This window comes from Zootoca vivipara, chromosome 1 (genome assembly GCF_963506605.1).
Source record: "Zootoca vivipara chromosome 1, rZooViv1.1, whole genome shotgun sequence".
Classification (NCBI taxonomy): domain Eukaryota; kingdom Metazoa; phylum Chordata; class Lepidosauria; order Squamata; family Lacertidae; genus Zootoca; species Zootoca vivipara.
Window position 1 is genome coordinate 82,682,334 of NC_083276.1, and position 18,828 is coordinate 82,701,161.

The 18,828-nt window shown below is 43.4% G+C and overlaps 1 protein-coding gene across 2 annotated transcripts; it reads left to right on the plus strand.

The window, feature by feature from the left end:
- Window positions 1–750: 750 nt before the first annotated feature.
- On the plus strand, window positions 751–13,512 carry RHOD (ras homolog family member D). 2 transcript variants are annotated; one of them, XM_060277631.1, is made up of 6 exons: window positions 751–1,300; window positions 1,752–2,122; window positions 5,081–5,168; window positions 9,127–9,236; window positions 10,088–10,222; window positions 11,111–13,512. In XM_060277631.1, the coding sequence occupies exons 2-6, from the start codon at window positions 1,976–1,978 to the stop codon at window positions 11,276–11,278; spliced, it is 648 nt and encodes a 215-aa protein (XP_060133614.1). In that variant the 5' UTR covers window positions 751–1,300; window positions 1,752–1,975; the 3' UTR covers window positions 11,279–13,512. The 2 variants fall into 2 exon arrangements, with proteins under 2 accessions (XP_060133614.1, XP_034981401.1); XM_035125510.2 differs by having other exon boundaries at window positions 751–2,122.
- Window positions 13,513–18,828: the final 5,316 nt, after the last annotated feature.

An 18,828-nucleotide genomic window follows, 5' to 3' on the forward strand; every position in this document is an offset into this window, starting at 1 on the left:
TTAATTCCCCCCCCCCTGCACTTAACATAGCAAATGAAGGTTTATCTGCCATGGATATGAATGGAGAGGAGCTTCCTCAGCTGCATTTCTGTGCACTTAAGCTGGTGTTCAAGGGTAAGTAAAAATGTATCTCTTGTTGTTCTATTCTTCAAAGAACACCTATGATTTTAAGAATTGCAGCAAGGGCAAAATTTCACCAGACACAACTATTTCCATGCACCTATAAAGCTATAGAAGCCCACACTCACTCAGCAACCCTTATTTCATCGTTGAATTAAGTAATTGTGTTCATAGACAGGTGTCAATTTACAAAGCTTTACCTTTGTAAAGCTTCTTATGGACGGAAAGTAGGGTGCAATCTGACTGATGGCCTTTTCTTTTGAAGTCCTTCCCTCTGAAACCCTGGTGATATTCTGTGCTACTCCCAGTCAGAAGAGCGCAGCTGAAATCAACAGGCTCAAGGAACTGAAGTGCATTGATTTCAGTGGGTCGACTCTGAATATGACATAGTTCGATCACCTTTTGTGACTTTTAAACAGAGCATTATTTTATTCCATTTCTTCATGGGAAGAGGTTTGAGGATCAGAGCCTCTGAGCTTAGAGAGAAAGAGAACACAGCTTGAGAGCAACAAAGAGCACGGGGAGGTGAATAGTTAATGGCCCATTAATTTGAACAAAGAAGTTCATTCATATTCAACTCAAAGTAGTAGTAGGCAAGGACTGAGCAGGTATAAACTGGCCACACTCTTCATCATACAGAGGAATGAGCTCTTTGGAAATGGACACACCACCATTTCCGTAGACTCCTTCATAGGTCCTGCCTGTGTATTTAGCTGCTGCCCAGCCTGCCAAAGTAAGTTCCCTCCTAGGGAAACAGAAAGCAACCAGATGCTCCCTCAAATTTATAGCAGATAAAAAGATTTATGTGGCATCGAAGCACTGGTGAAAATGTAAGTTTGAATATTCAATTAACTCTGTGCAGGTGGCACATGTCTGTATTCAAATTTGCACATGTTTGCTGTGTCTGTGTGTCCATAACAGAGTATGCATGCATTTTTACACTGGCATCAGAACAAGGGTCAAATGAGATGGTACACAACTACACAAAGTGTGTAAAGGTAAAGGGACCCCTGACCATTAGGTCCTGTCATGACCAGCTCTGGGGTCGCGGCGCTCATCTCGTGTTATTGGCCGAGGGAGCCGGCGTACAGCTTCCAGGTCATGTGGCTAGCATGACAAAGCCGCTTCTGGCGAACCAGAGCAGTGCACGGAAATGTCATTTACTTTCCCGCTTGGAGCGGTATGTACCTATTTATCTACTTGCACTTTTGATGTGCTTTCAAACTGCTAGGTTGGCAGGAGCTGGGACTGAGCAACGGGAGCTCTCCCCGTTGCGGGGATTTGAACTGCCGACCTTCTGATCGGCAAGCCCTAGTGTCTGCTTTTATCTATATCACTTCTGTTCCTCTGTGGATTTTGTTGAGTATACCATTGTGTGCTACACCTGTGCGCATGTGTAGTCCTGAATGTATGTAAGATATGGGCATGAAAAGGATTTAACAGTGTTTAATCAATACATGGCTGATGCCCCCATCTTCCTTGCTTTGTGAACTGTTTGAAAAGCACTTTGCCGATATGTGAATTTCCCTATCTTCCATTCTATTCGTCATCACCATGAGGGTGGATGCCTCTGGCAAAGTGTCCCTGTTTACAATCTCCACCCTCTGCCAACCAATCCTTTCACATTCCAGCCACACCTGCTGTTCCACATTCACCCTTGGCCACTCTCTCCCACTGACCTTGTGCTGTGAGCCTCAATTTTTAAATCTACGGCAAAGAAAAGAGTCAGCCTGCAGATCTCAGCGTGGAAGAGCCCTGCTATACAACTGTCGGAGAAAAGAAGTTATCTCATCTGCCGTTTCCTTGGATCATTGCAAAAGATATCCTTTTGTAGGGCCCTGTGGGGCTGGTAGAGATGCAAAGAGGCTTAGAGACTCCAGACCAGTTAGGTGCCAACCGGGAGACTCCAGGAATCCCTGAGATCAAAGTTGTTGTAGTAGGAGATGGAGGCTGCGGAAAGACATCGCTGCTCATGGTCTTTGCAAAAGGAGACTTCCCCAAGGTAAGCCCTTTCTGTCCACAGGATTGCTACCACCCATAATCTGCTTACGATCTGCCATACTACATCCTGTCCAAGGCAAACTGTCCATGCATTCTGTCCAACCTTCAAAGTGGGTTTGGGTTGTTGACTGCCCTGAGGTAATTGTTCTGGGAACCTCTAGCATAAGGGTGGCGGGGAAACCTTTTACATTCCATTCTAGGTAACCTTGCAGGAGCCATATGTAAGGGTGGGTATCAGGGTCAGGTCAGCAACGACTCACAAGATATCTTTATTCAAGTCTTTATTCAAAGAAACAAAAATGGCTCAGCCCTAGTAAGCACGGCTACCCTTCCCAGTAAGTCCTGCCCCAATGAGGCAGTTGCCTTACCACCTGCCTTACCACCGCTCTTTAAGGCTCCTCCTCCTCCCCAGGTTCCTTCCCAAGCTCTCTGAAGCTCATTCGTCTTGTCTCTCATTGCTCCACCCTCTTCATGCCTCTGTGGGTTCTAGAAGTCCAGGGGGGAAGAGAGCTGAACACAGCAGGAGGGGGAGACCCCCTGACTTCTTCAACAGCCTGCCTCCACTCTGCCTCTTGGCCCACCCTCCTCTCCAGCCTCCACTTCTGCCTCTGGACTGCTCTCTGCCACAGCCTCTTCCTGCTCACTAAAGCCTGTTACCACTTCAGCTTCTGGCATCTCCTCCTTCCAGGCTGCTCCCTCTTCTCCCTCTGACCACTAATCGTCATCCAAACACCAATTCCCTTGCTCTGAGCCTTCTTCCTTTGGGAATTCCCTTGGGGGTTCCCCAGCTGGAGTCTCCCACCACTTCTCTGCGTCCAACCAGTCCATGACACCACATGACAGAAATGGGCAGGGCCAGAGGCAATTGTGGGTGGAGCAATTTATGTAAATACTAGCTTTGTGCAGGAGGCTCACACTCACCCATCCCTCTCTGTCAACCACCCAGGCAAGGAAAAGGCATCATCAGAGCTTAAGGACATATTTCAGTCTGGCAAAACTACCCAAGGAGGGTGCAAAGAGGGACTGGTGACAAGGTGGGGTCTGTGGAAAGGGTATGTTTAATTAATTAAATGTATTAGTTTTATACATTTATGTATGGCCTAGGGAGAATCCTATGGGGCAGATAGAGAGGCTGGGGGTGTCAACTTTGGTCTCAGGCCTGAGTTTCCCCATCCCTGATCTAACATGGTGAATTCTTTTTTAAAAAAAATAATTATTGAATTTTACATAGAGAGAAAAAGAACAAAAAAGGGAAAAAAATAAAAAAGAGATACCAAAAATACAGAAAAGAAAAATAACAATATTATCACATCTTATCTCTTCAAGCTTCTTCGCTTCCCCTTCTTACAGTCCTTATTAATAATTAACTCTTACCATTTCCAAATCTTAGCTAAACATCATAAAATTACGTCTTATCTCCCATTTCATAACCTTATTCTTAAATAATTCTTATTCATTTTATATAGAAGAATGAAGGAAAAATGAAAAGAAAAAAGACCAAAATAAAAATAAAGAGACATAATCATATTTTCCAATTTCTAATCTAATCATTTCGGACTTCCTCATTTCCCCTTCTTGAGCTCCTTATTAATCACTAATTATTGCAGTTTCCAAATCTAGTATTACATTCTTTCTTCCAATTTACAACTTCTTTTTAACCATTTACCCTTCATACTTCTCTTTACCTTTATTACCCAATATTCTTTACCCTTTTACCCAAAAATATTCATATTTAATTTTCAAAATCTTTTCCCCCCTTTCTATTCCCACCCTCGAAACTGGATCTACCCCCTTTCCTTGGAATCGATGTCTCCAGAGATTTCAGCCAGCTCCGTAATGCTTTCCGAGTTCAAACCGTGTTTTATCCACCTATAAAAAATCACCCCAATTCCTCCTCACCACACTCCTGCTCTATCCCAGTCTAAATTTTGCTCAATCCTTCCCCCCTCCTCCGCTGTATTCCCAACATTTTATCTTCGATCTCATTCTCTTTCTGCCCCCCACCTGCTTCCTTCTCCCCCTCTCTCACTGGGGTAACAACCTTTTCTAACATGGTGAATTCTACCAGGCAAGTGAGCTTCTTGTTTTTACAAGGCAAGCGAGCTTCTCTCACCATCTCCTTGGAGTCGTGGGTAATGGGACCCTTGGTACTTCTCAGGAACTAGTACAGTAGGGAAAACTCAAGCTGTGACTAAGAGTACTACTGGTCAGTGTCACCAGACTTCCTTTCACACACACACAAAAACCCCATATTTAGTTGCCAACACTGTTGCTATACAAAACAAGAATTTGTCTGGTGTGCATTTTCCAGTGGTGCCCACTAGGGGTGGTTGGGCGGGAGGCAGGAGGACCAAAAATAGGTGGAGCCAGAATCAAGGACAGGGAGACCCGACTGATTCAAGTTCTGCCCCATCCTCCTCTTTGCTGACTTGCACCAGAGCAACCCTGAGGCTGAGGAGGAGGAATCTAATAACCAGATCCACCCCGATGGCTGTTTGTAAGCACAAAGGCAGACAAGTGGGAACTGGCTGAGAGAGCAGACTGAGGGTGGTGGGTCAGTGCAGTCGCCTCTGGTGTTTTCAAAAGGTAAGCCCACCTGGCAGCAAACACAGCACAGGGATCAGTAGCAGATGGTGGCGTGGGATGGGATAGGATGGCTGTGCTCACCTGACCACCAGACTTTTCATGCTGCTTACTGGGAAGTAGAAAGGAAGGGGTGGTGCAGGGGTGAGGCCAGTATGGTGCAAACACAGAAGCAGAGCCAATCTCGTGCTCCTGCCAGCGCATTTGCACTGCGCCAACCTCACCCCTGCACCTCCCAGTGACCAGCAACAATGTGAGGGAAGAAATGCACGATAGTATCTTGAAGAACAAATTTTGGAATGGAGATAGAATACAAAATGGTCCTTTCTCACAGACAAGGCAAAAACATCTCTTTCTCACCTTCCTCTTCTTCTAGGTTTACATCCCAACAGTATTTGAGAAATATTCAGCCCCCTTCCGCATCAACGACAAGCAAGTGAATATCAGTCTCTGGGATACAGCAGGTATGTGCGTCAGGGTAGCTGAAGAAGAGTGTTACGGACAGTCACATTGGAAGGTGACATATTATCAGGTCATCTTATGCTGGGAATGGGTGTGCTGTCAAGTCATAGAGGCATCATCAACCAGAAGAAAGCTAGGTGTGACACAGATTTCTGCATATTCATTGTGGCCTGGTTGGAAAGTAGGGTTGCTCTTTCATAACGACAATTGATTTCGCTATGTCAACTATACAATTATATCAAAATGTGTTTTCCCTTTTACAATACAGTAGTACATTTCTTACCGTGGGCTAGCCGGGGGGGGGGGGCCTTAGGGCATAAGCCCTGACCCAGACTTGGGAGCATACCAAGGAGCCAAGCAAGCTTTATGAAGCACTTGTGTCAACAGCCCAAGCCGTTTGGCTGTTCCAGTGATTGGCCAGGGCTTTAATAGGAGCGCCAGTCACAGCAGCCGGAAAATCCCCGCTTTCAGTGTACTGTACCGGTATTCGCATTCTTTTAAATGATCATACGCTACATTTTCCGTGTTGCTGATGAGACTCCTTTTGGTTGTGTGAAGCGATACATACATCAAACAAACTGAACGTAAATTAAACTTGAGTGGGGTGTTACAGATGCTATAAGCTCCCTGACAGAGATTTTTGTTCAAAGAGGCAGTATCAATAGATTGTTAAAATGCTTGGGTGGAACTTCCTTCCCTAAAATGTCACACAGGTAGTATATATTACTCACTTAGGTGGAAAGAGCCTCATACCCCCCAAACTGCATCGGGAAAATAAGGATGAAAACTCAGGTTAAAGAACACAGTATGTGGAATATTTCTTCAAAATAAATTCTCCATTTTTTAATGTAGAGTAGAAAACAGAACAGAAGTTGAACTTAAACATGTAAATAAAACATATCTTAATATTTGGAGGGCTTATTTATTTACTTACTTCCAAAAGTCCATATTTTCATGGTACAGCTTCCTGGAAACCTTATTGAGCATTTCCCTGATTTGTTGCAGGGAGGTTAGATGACATTGGCCTTCGTTCCGCCATTGTCTCCCGAGGTAGATGGATGCCAACCAGTTCTGATTCATTTGTAGGGAGGTTAAATGACATTGTATCAAAGCAGGTGTCAACCCCCCTCCCCACCCCACTTCCAGTGCATTTTCTGATCACTTCTCTTCTCGCAAAAATTTAATTCTTTTGGGGAACTTGGTTTCTTGAGCAAGAGCTCCCAATCAGCAGTAACTGCAAAACCTGAATGTGCCGGTATATGACTGGATCCTAGTACAGTGGTACCTTGGTTTACGAACTTAATCCGTTCCAGAAGTCCTTTTTAAACCATTCTTAAACTGAGGTGCACTTTCCCTAATGAGGCCTCCCGCCGCCGGTGCCCTTCCACCGTTCGGCTTCATTCTTAGACTGAGGTAAAGTTCACAAACCTGGACACTACTTACGGTTTTGCGGAGTTTGTAAACCGAATCGTGAACAGGACTGTTCTTAAACTGAGGTACCACTGTATGTGACTAAATCCCCCCCAAACTATAAGGGTGTGGAAATGTTTCCTTCCAGTAGGTGGCAGCCCAACCAAATTTGCACAAACAATACCTTTACAGTACTGTTAATTGAAAACACATTTCCCACCCCACCCCTCAAAAAATTCTAGGCATTGATTGTAGTTGGTTTGGAGCTGCTGGAAATTGTAGTTCTGCAAGCAGTAAACTACAGTGGCTGAAATCCTTTGAGAGAAAGAATGTGCTTTGGCTGTGCTTTAAAAGTATAGTGCATACACAGCCCCAATATGAGGAAGAGAACTTTCCTGTGAAAACTGGAAATCTGTTTTGTTAGAAGAGTTATTTTAAAATTTCTGAATTTCAGTTTCCAGAGTAGCCAAGCAGGGCCCTGGTGGTGCTTAAGTAGGTTATCTGAGACAGGTTTCTGAGGGAAGACAAAAGGGAAAGCCTCCCTCACTCCACTCCCTGCCCTCAGGCACATGTTCTTATTATGAAGGTATCCTTTAAGTGGTCCATGGGGTCACGAAGAGTCGGACACGACTAAACGACTAAACAACAACAACAACAACAACAACAACAACAATCCTTTAAGTGATAAGCATGATAAGATTAACAAGATAGAATGCAATGCAGCAATATTCCCCTAAGGAAATGCAAGTGGTGGCATTTTTTGCTTGCTTAAGTATAAATTAATCAGATGTTAATGGCTCAAACATTCCATTTAAAACTTCATTTTCAGTAGGAACCTGTTTCCATGCTAACCGTGCAATCTTGCAGTGTTGTTGTTTAGTCATTTAGTCGTGTCTGACTCTTCATGACCCCATGGACCAGAGCACGCCAGGCACTCCTGTCTTCCACTGCCTCCCGCAGTTTGGTCAAACTCATGTTGGTAGCTTCGAGAACACTGTACTACCATCTCGTCCTCTGTGGTCCCCTTCTCCTTGTGCCCTCAATCTTTCCCAGCATCAGGGTCTTTTCCAGCGGAGTCTTCTCTTCTCATGAGGTGGCCAAAGTACTGGAGCCTCAGCTTCAGAATCTTGCAGTAGAAAGGCTGAATTGAAATCCTCTGATTAAAAAAGGTCTAGCCTGATGGACTTGTAGAAGCCAGTTGGCCCATAACCTGTTAGACTCAGGTCCAACCATCTGTTGTTGATACTACACCACACTTTGACAAGTGTGATCAGCAGAGTATGCGCATCTCCAGCAGATACTTCCAGCACAACATGCAGAGTCTTCCTGCTTTCCAGCAGCCCACCATTTCCAGAGTTCCCAGTTAAAGCAACTCCTTTCTCACTCAGTTCAGTTCAAATTGTTGTTGTTGTTGTTGTTGTTGTTGTTGTTTAGTCGTTTAGTCGTGTCCGACTCTTCATGACCCCATGGACCAGAGCACGCCAGGCACTTCTGTCTTCCACTGCCTCCCGCAGCTTGGTCAAACTCATGTTCGTAGCTTCGAGAACACTGTCCAACCATCTCATCCTCTGTCGTCCCCTTCTCCTACGGTAGTGCCCTCAATCTTTCTCAACATCAGGGTCTTTTTTCCAGGGAGTCTTCTCTTCTCATGAGGTGGCCAAAGTATTGGAGCCTCAGCTTCAGGATCTGTCCTTCCAGTGAGCCCTCAGGGCTGATTTCCTTCAGAATGGATAGGTTTGATCTTCTTGCAGTCCATGGGACTCTCAAGAGTCTCCTCCAGCACCATAATTAAAAAGCATCAATTCTTCGGCGATCAGCCTTCTTTATGGTCCAGCTCTCACTTCCATATCTCACTACTGGGAAAACCATAGCTTTAACTATATAATAGTACCGTATATAACTATACTTTGAACTATATAAGTTCAAAGTATAAAGTATTTATTGTCTCAAGGCACAAGACAAGCATAAACATGCTTAGCTACGTTAACTGATGCTGGTACATCATGAACTAATCTACTATAAAATACAATTATTCTGGTCTTAGAAATAAACATTTCAAAGATACAAATTTACAGAGAGATCCACTAGCACTTTGCCATGCTAGCTCACCATGCTATAGCATGTAACCTTCAGTTTCACAACATTTATACTTCGCACTGAGCAGTGAACACCTCACACCGCTAGCAAAAGCAGCCTTGGCTTTATACCACCAACACCATCCCACTCCACATACACACATTTCTTAGAGAAAGGGATGGTGGGTGAGTTGTGCTTTAGGCATTTATACTTGGACTGTTTCTAACCACCTGGCTCTTTCTCTAAGCAGAACCCAGTCATAGAGGATGTGCACATCAAAACACTGCCCAAGCATTTAGTGCGATTTCACCCACCCCCCAAATTACACCAACATAGCTGTTAATATTTTGGACAGTGAAATGCAACATGGAAGGGGGATATTTATTAAAAGCATTTGTCCTCGGCAAGGAGCATTTGCATATTGCGCTATAAAGGTGAAAGCAATGCGTCCAACTTTGTCTCCACTTCACCTAGGGCAGGACGACTATGACAGGCTCCGCCCCCTCTCCTATAATGGGGCTCATGCAGTTATCATGTGCTACGATGTCACCAGCCCTGCCAGCTTCAACAACATCCTCACAAAGGTAAAAAGGCCATGCAGTACCTAAGCCAAGGCTATCTATGAACTCAGTAAGAATAGCTGCCTCTGGAGTCTATGGAATAGGTGATATAAGAATAATGTGATATTGCAGATGGATGTACTGTAGTAGATATAATCTGCAGATTTGTACCCAACATTGCTCAGGAATTCTAAGATACCTTTAAAAAATCAGGGTCGTCTTCAAAATGGCATCCAGTTGTACCCTAGCATAGATTAAAACAGGCATCCCCAAACTGCGGCCCTCCATATGTTTTGGCCTACAACTCCCATGATCCCTAGCAAACAGGACTAGTGGTCAGGGAAGATGGGAATTGTAGTCCAAAACATCTGGAGGGCCGAAGTTTGGGGATGCCTGGATTAAAACCAGCTTGATCACAGAAAACGTGCAAAATTTTGTTTAAATGTCTTAAGAGGTGTCCAAATGCGTAGCAAACAAACAAATTTCTCGTGTGTGCGTGTGCTATAATCAAATTGGTATGCCAAGTTGGCATGCACACACAAACATTACCAGAGACAGCAACTACAGCATTCCTGAAACATTGAAAGAGGGGAAGTAGTAAAGAGGAAAGGCAGCATTTAGCAGATGGCCAGTGGGTGCCTTCTTTAAGGAAACAACTCATTTTCATTAATATAGTGAACAAACTAAACATTTTAGGTTGTGGTTCTTCAGAAATACCTCTATTTCTTTCTCTGCTCCTTTATATATCAGGATCCAGTCCCTCACCACCATGTTATTCTCTCTCTCTCTCTCTCTCTCTCTCTCTCTCTCTCTCTCTCTCTCTCTCTCTCTCTCTCTCTCTCTCTCTCTGTGTGTGTGTGTGTGTCCCCTTTTAGTGGTACCCTGAAGTGAACCATTTCTGCAGAGGGATTCCACTTCTGCTTGTTGGATGCAAGACAGACCTAAGAAAGGACAAGGTTCTGCTAAGGAGGCTGCATCAGGACCAAATAGAGCCCATCACATACCGGGAGGTAATACAATCAGCAGATTGCTCCTGTGCGCCAGCCTCAGATGGGCAGGAGTCAGCACCAACAGACTTCCACACTAAACAAAATGAATCCCACAGACAAATCTCTGCGACACAATAGACATGTTGTTGTTTTTACTTCTGCCCAAGCTTGGTAGAATTTCAGCAATTGAAATAAATCTATTACCCAGGATGCTGTTTTTATTCCCATCAGTCTCAGTTGTAAATAATTCAGGCTGTTTCAAAGAATGGAAGAAGGATATTTCTAAAGTTATCTGGCAGGGGGGAAAGCCAAGAATCAAACATAAAATTATGACAGATAAAAAAAGAAAGAGGAGGGTTTGCCCTACCAGACCTGCAAATTTATGATGAGGCAGTCTGTTTGTGTTGGTTAAAAGAATGGATTACTGTACATTGGATAATACATGCATCCTGGACATAGAAGGTTATGATTTAAAATTTGGCTGGCATGCATGTCTTTGGTATGGGAAGGCAAAAATTTATGAAGGTTTTATGAACCATATTATTAAGAAGAATCTGTATAGAGTTTGGGAGAAACAAAAATATCTGCTGGAAAGGAAAACACCTTTATAGGTATCTCTTATTGAGGCTATTACTATTAAGAGAGTTAATATGGATAGATGTTTATTGAGTAGCAGCAGCCTCACCATTGAGATGGTCCAATCCAGGCACCAGCTTTTGTCTTGCCATGAAAGGGCAGAAAATTTCTTACTCTGGGATTCAGTGTGGATTTTCTGTTTCAGGAAGCAAAATGTCATGGACTACCCCTTATTTTCTTTTTGGTAGGGTCTTTACTCTCCTCCTTTTCCCTAACAAGATCTATGGCATTCTCTTCTTCTTCTCTGTTCCCCCTCCACACACACCTTTACAGGGGGAGAATATGGCCCGGAATCTCCATGCAGTTGCCTACCTTGAGTGCTCAGCCCGTTTCCATGAGAACATCATCGACATATTCACAGAGGCTTCCAGAGCAGCCTTGAGTACCATGAAGAAGAAGAAGCGCAGGCGCAAACCCAAAAGGACTTGCCTGCTTTCCTGATAGCCAGAGTAGATCAACATGTAAGCAGATGGATGGAACCAACAGTGGAGGCTTGGTGGGGTGTTCGGCAACTGCCCAGCACCTCACACTTTAGGGAGCCCCCCAGTCTTGTACAAAATCCTGCTTGCCTCCTTTATGGTCAGTCATTCCCAGCAGGATTAGCACTGATTTCAGTTGAACATAAACTTGGGAGAGGCTGGAATTACAGTGGATTGATTGAGGACCCCCAAGGAGGCTCAAAACAGTTCATTTCATTAAACAGGGTACTAGAGAATTGACTTTTAAATTATCAGTCATTATACCATTATTTATCAGTGAACTGACTATCACCAAACCACCATATGTTCCTCCCACGATGATATTACATAATAATCATTTTTAAATGTTTAGTTTTTGGGGGTTTCCTCAACATAACAATTTGTTTCGTTTTGTTTATGACTTGTATCTGTGTAGTTACAATGTGGTGTTAGATAATGTATTGTTGCACACCAGCTAGTCACCGTCCATTTATATTCAAGAACACCTCACTCAAGGGCCCTCTTCCAGAAAACATGAATCCCAACTTCTGACACCAGTGCTGCACACCACCCCAATCTCTGAGCTGTGCAAAATTCTAGGGGTTCCAGGTACTTTGTCCAGGGTCCATGTTTCATTTTGGGAATGAGGCACATCAGAGACTGTGGAGTCTTTATGATATATAGTTTATTTATACATATATACCTGAGCCTGAACCATAAAGAAGGCTGATCGCCGAAGAATTGATGCTTTTGAATTATGGTGCTGGAGGAGACTCTTGAGAGTCCCATGGACTGCAAGAAGATCAAACCTATCCATTCTTAAGGAAATCAGCCCTGAGTGCTCCCTGGAAGGACAGATCGTGAAGCTGAGGCTCCAATACTTTGGCCACCTCATGAGAAGAGAAGAATCCTTGGAAAAGACCTGATGTTGGGAAAGATGGAGGGCACTAGGAGAAGGGGACGACAGAGGACGAGATGGTTGGACAGTGTTCTCGAAGCTACGAACATGAGTTTGACCAAACTGCGGGAGGCAGTGGAAGACAGGAGTGCCTGGCGTGCTATGGTCCATGGGGTCACGAAGAGTCGGACACGACTAAACGACTAAACAACACAAACAACAACAACAACCTGAGCCTATGATGGGTTCACAGCATTAACACTCCAAGAGTGTATTGCTTCTCCCATAGCTGCAGCCTTGAATCCAAACAAACATCAGACATCATGCCCTGCCTGCTACTTCACTTCTCCTGGTCACATAACTCCAAACACTGCTAGTCTAAGCTCTGGCTTTATCTGTTGGGGGAAAGGTCCCACTCATTTGCCATCTCACACCGAGCACCTTTGATCTTTTGTCATATTAATGGCTCATCACCCATCCCACCACCTCAGCACAGGAGAATAGCCTGGCTTAATTAGCTCTGGACACTTGCTGATTCTGGGGAAACTTAATACATACGGGTCTGGCATCTAGTTTTAACACCCTAAGCTTAAATTAAATTCTAACAGCTACTAGACCCAGGAATTTAGGGATGTCTAGCACCCATAAACTCATAATATTCTCCACTCCAGTTGTATTAAAAATTGACCACAATGAATGTATTATGAGACAATTGTACTTCCATTGCAGTTTCATGTAAAGAATCAAGTGAAATTTTATGCCTGACTTGCTTTCATTCCTTTAAGGGGCCCCAAATGATTTCTTGCCCAGCCCCCCCCAAAAAAAACCTTAGGGGCACCAGAATGTACCAGCTTAAAATCAATCCTCCAAGATCAAATGACTCAATATCTTCTTGCTTTTAGCAGCTGGTCATCAATTGCATAAGCTTAAGTGGAGAAGATTAGTAGATGGTCTTAGCTTCTGGACCTAAATGTCATGAGAACCAGGTAAAGACCTCCCTCCACATACTGTATTCCATTTATGTTTATACCAGCCAAATGCAGCCTACCAGCCACGCAATAAGCCTCCTGTTTTTTCTGTCTGCTTGCATTAGATTGCAGATGGAGGAGTTGTCAAGTGCCTGGCATGCTGCAGTACACAGGTAGCAAGCAGGCTGCAACCAGCTTCTTTAGGACAGGTTTACACCAAACCTTAAAAGAACATTCTCCCACCTTCTAGATCTGTTGTCCACTATATCTACCCAAGCGCTTATGTCCTCCTTGTTGTTCCTTGTCAACAATGTCAATTCCAGAAAATTATATTTCCTGAGAAGCTGCAGTAGAGGTTAATTTCACACATTTTTTTTTCATCCTTTCTGGGACCTGATTCTGCTTTTAGTTCACTTAGGATCAGACAGAGTACCAGTAGTTGGCGACAACTACAGGCACCTGGCCACAATGAGTGATATTATTCCAAGCCACCCAAAGAACAGGTTTTCTCTGCTACTTATAAGGTTTCATTAGATATTGACCAGAAAGAGTCTCTGTTCGGGATTACTGTTTTTTAAAGTCACTGCTTTTTGTTTTTTAATTTGTTTTTATTTGATTTTACATATATAAATTTATAACAAAACCAAATACAGAGCCATATAAAGAGATTTCTCTGAATCTCAAGACTTCCCCCCCCCCATCCCCTCCATGGGTTCTAATGTCAACATTTTCAACTGCATACCATGCCATAGTCTATATTTTATATCTATCCATATTGTCCATAGTGTTTGTAACATGGGACACGGGCATAGCTGTCAACTTTCGGATTTGAAAATAAGGGATCAGCAGCAGCCTCACCTGTCCTGGGGACAGTCTACAGTATATCTAACAATCCAGGATAGCAGTGGGAAACGGCGCTGGAATAAATAATTTCCAGCAAAAAAAGGGAAGGCTGACAGCTGTGGCTTGGAATAAGGGAGTTTCTTGCAAAAAAAAAGGAGGGTTGACAGCTATGGACACGGGTGACACTGTGGCCTAAACCACTGAACCTCTTGGGCTTGCTGATCAGAAGGTTGGTGGTTCGAATCCCTACGACAGGGTGAGCTCCCGTTGTTCTGTCCTAGTTCCTGTCAATCTAGCAGTTCGAAGGCATGCCAGTGCAAGTAGATAAATAGGTACCGCTGCGGCGGGAAGGTAAACAATGTTTCCATGCGCTCTGGCACTCGTCACGGTCCTCCGTGTGCCAGTAGCGGTTTAGTCATGCTGGCCACATGACCCAGAAAACTGTCTGTGGACAGATGCTGGCTCTCTTGGCCTGAAAGTGAGATGAGCACCGCAACCACAGCCTTTGACTGGACTTAACTGTCCAGGGGTCCTTTACCTTTACCTAGTATTTGTAACATTATAGTGAAATTAAAATACTGCTAATGTTTTCATCTGCTTACAGTGGTCTCCTAAGTAGATTATTAAATTTTCCCATTCTTTCTTGACTTTAATTTATGGCAGGAAAGAGCACAGGTGGCACACTCACTTAAACTGGGCAAAAGTAGCGCTGGCCACAGCCCCCACCCAACAGTCTGGGAGTATACAATACAGGAGCACATTCAAACCAAATGTGGTCATTCAATGGGAATGCTGTGCAACTCCATCTGCGGCATGTGTAACCTTGCACTGATTTCCCTGTTGGCCAACAGCACCTCACCACGCTCAGACATTAGTTTCCACAGCATGTCTAGAATGACACAGAAAAGAAAAAGAAGTGTGCATGCACACGAAAGCTCATACCAATGACAAACTTAGTTGGTCTCTAAGGTGCTAGTGGAAGGAATTTTTTTGGTTGTTGTTTCGACAGAAAAGAGAGTGAGGCCTGAGTATCACCTGCATATTATTGATAGCACCCCACACCAAATCCCCAGTTTCATGTAGATGTTAAATAGTATAGAAAAAAATCTGTGGGGGTTCCATAAACCAAGGGATCAAACAGGTGTCCCCCAAAACCACCTTCTGGGACCTGCCCACCTAGGTAGAATTGCAGCCATCACAAAACAGTGCATCCAAGCCCCATCCTGTCCAAACAGCACAGGAGTCATCAATTAGTCCCATGGATTATAATAGTGTGCCTGTAAAAGACTTCTGGGGAAAGATTTATAATGAACTTCAGAGAGTGTTGAAAAACACATTTATTAAAAAAACCAGAAGCCTTTTTACTTGGACTAATAGGGGAAGAAATTCCCAAAAAGGATGTTAATTTCTTTTTGTATGCCACGACAGCAGCGAGAATTTTAATGGCACAATATTGGAAGAAACCATAATTACCAACTATAGAAGAATGGCAGTCAAATGATGGACTTTATGGAACTTGCTGAGCTGACGGGAAGACTCTGAGACCAGAAAGAAGAGTCGGTGGAAGAAGATTTTAAAAAATTAAAGTATATTTAGGGAAATATTGTGATATATAAGCATGGACTTCTGTGGAAGACATTTATTTTAGGCTTAGGGATATAAATAGATGATAGGAGAGATATAAAGATGATTGTAAGGTGAAGTTTTTTGATAGAATTGAAATATTATTAAGGTGGAAAATATTTAAGGCGATGAGTATGAAACTGCTATTGAGGATTGGAAAGGGAAATCAGATTGGGGGGACTTTGGGAAGTCCCAAGAACAATGGTTTGAGAAGTTAAGGAAAATGCAAATGGTTTTATGTTTTTGTTATTGTTTTGTATTTGTTTTTTAAAATGTCGTGTTGTTCTTTTTTGTGTGCAAATTATTATAAAAGTTATTTCCTTAAAAATAGCGTGCCTGGAACTGCTATCTTAAATATATATTTTCTTAGGCTGCAATTATTTCTAATTGACAGAGAGCAGAATAGAATCATCCACAAACCACATGGAAAGTGCTTCCATTCATGCAGAAGGAGATACAGTATATCCCTCCATTTCTGGGATTCACTTCCAGGTTCCTGGCATTGCCCGTGTGTGTGTGTGGTTGTGTGCAAATAGAGCACATGTAAATGGAGAGTTGCCTGAAGATGTGTTTCAAGGTAAAAAAAAGGGGGGGGCATCAGTGAGTGGAACGAATTCCACAAGCAGGAAGCCACCACAGAGGAAGCCCTATGCCACATCACCATGTACCAAGCCATGCACATTTATGGGACTGCGAGATGTGGCTCCCGTGCATTCACATGCACAAATACCGTACATAGGCACATTTTATACAGACACACACAATGAGTAATACTACTACTACTACTAATAATAATAATAATAATAATAATAATTTATTATTTATACCCCACGGCTCCCAACTGAATATTAAAAACACAATAAAACATCAAACATTAAAAACTTCCCTAAACAAGACTGCCTCCAGATGTCTTCTAAAAGTCAGATAGTTGTTTATTTCCTTGACATCTGATGGGAGTGCGTTCCACAGGGCGGGCGCCACCACGGAGAGGGCACCTCTGTCTGGTTCCCTGTAACCTCAAAGTGAGGGAACTGCCAGAAGGCTCTTGAAGCTGGACCTCAGTGTCCGGGATGAACGATGCGGGTGGAAATGCAGGTGAAGACGCTTCTTCGTACTTGGCTGAGGCCGTTTAGGGCTTTAAAGGTCAGCACCAGCACTTTGCAACTCCGAATGGTTTTAGGTGTTGTGGAGGAGAAAGAGGATGAGGAATTTTAAGGGTGTGCTTACTCGCTAGTTCTCAGCCTGGACAACTCCGAGGGGCCAAGGAGCTAGGAGCAAGAAGGTATGAGAAGGAGAATAGCTTAGATCAGTGGTCCTCAACCCCCAGGCCACGGACCGGTACCGGTCCGTGGATCAATTGGTACTGGGCCGCCCAAGGAACATTTAAATACAATTAAATTAAAATTATTAAATCAAAACAATCTAAATAAAATATAACCAATCAACGTCCCCCCCTCAGCGGGCCGCGGTAAAATGATCAAACATTGACTGGTCCGCGGCGATAAAAAGGTTGGGGAGCACTGGCTTAGATGAGTGCTAAGGGGGAGGCAAAAAGAGCAGAAGCCAGCCATGCTCCCCAGATTCTGGGTGCAGCCTCTCCCAGCAGTGCCAGACTGAGGGCATTGCGTGCAGTTCCCCTGCACAGGGCGCTGAGCTGAGGGAGTACAAAACTGAGAAGATCCATAACAGAGAAGTTCTCTATCACCATATTACAAATGATTACCAAAGTCCGCTCCTACTTTCAGCCAGTGCTTCATGGAATTTCTGGCCCTCTCTTCCTCTTCCCCCAAAAAGTTTTGCTCCAAACACAACTCAAGCCTCCTGTAAAAAAGGGCATCTTTTCTGCTATTGTTCTTTACAGTACTTGTTAACACATAGCTGGGGGAGGAACTCCACTCCACTTTTGTCTGACGCTGAATAGCTCACCCTTTTGTCAGGGTAATGACCCCGCCATCACCTGTCTTTGTTCTTTGATAGCACCTCTCTCAGCCAATCTCCTGAGGAAACTGGCTTGACTTAATCTTTTAGGCCTTGCTAAATCCATCGACCAAACCCCACATTTACTAATGCCATAAATTATGGGGAGGACCTGGCACCCAGGAATTTTAGGGGGATGCTTGTCCCCTGTAAACCCATAACACTATGTTTGAGCATGTGCACAATGTCCTTTGTTTCTGGGTAAACTGACCTAGTCAGCCCCACATGCCTGTGGAATAAAGCAGAGAATTTTTTTAATGAAACAGCACTACAGCTTGGGAAGGTCCAGAGCTCAGTAGCTGAGATTCTATGTAGCTTGCAGAAGGTCCCCATTTCATTCACCTGCATCTCCAGGTGGGGCTGGAAGAGATCTCTGTTTGAAACCCTGGAGAGTCACTGCTGGTCAGTGTAAACAATACTGAGCTGGATGGCCCAGTGTACAAGATAGGCGGTCTTAAAACCCAGCATTATTTACTATTTTTAAAAAGAGCAAAACCTAAGCACTATAGATGCAATATGTTAACTTGAAGCAACATCCGTCTAAAACACTGCCAGATAGGCTTAAAATAAAAAGGCAGAGGTATTGGAGACAAAATGGGAAACAGAAAGATGGGTCAGGTTTTTACATAACCTGTCAGACTGGAGAACCAAGGAGTGCCTCCTTAAAGCTCATTTGGCTGTAGCCACACCTAAGAGCTGAATTCGCCTTTGAAAGTCAAGCAGTGGCAAAGAAATGTAGAATCTGAAAACAAAAACGACCAAAATCTGTTTAAGGGAATCTTAAAAATTAGTACATTGATTGCAGTATAAACTTTATAAAAATAAAAAATAAAGTTAACCTCTTCTCTATCTCCAGTTTCTTACAAGTTTCACTGAACCCAAGATACTAAAGAGATAAGGCAAAAGCAAAAATCGCTTTATACTAATCTGGCAATTGTTTCACAGAATACGAACTGTAAGGAGAGTCAAATTAAACATTTGTGTGATGCTAAGAGCCCTTCTCATGTTGTAAACAAAATCTGCCCTTATTCTACACAAAGAAGAGGGCACTGTTGAGATCTGTCCCTTTAATTTCCTTATTTGTGAATTGCATAGACAACTAAATGTCCTTAGACATACATTCCAGGTTAATTTTAAACAATTTTGATATATGATCAACCTAAACAATGTTTCAACGAACGAGGACCCTCGTTTTCTAAATGGGCATGAGATTTGATTGATTAT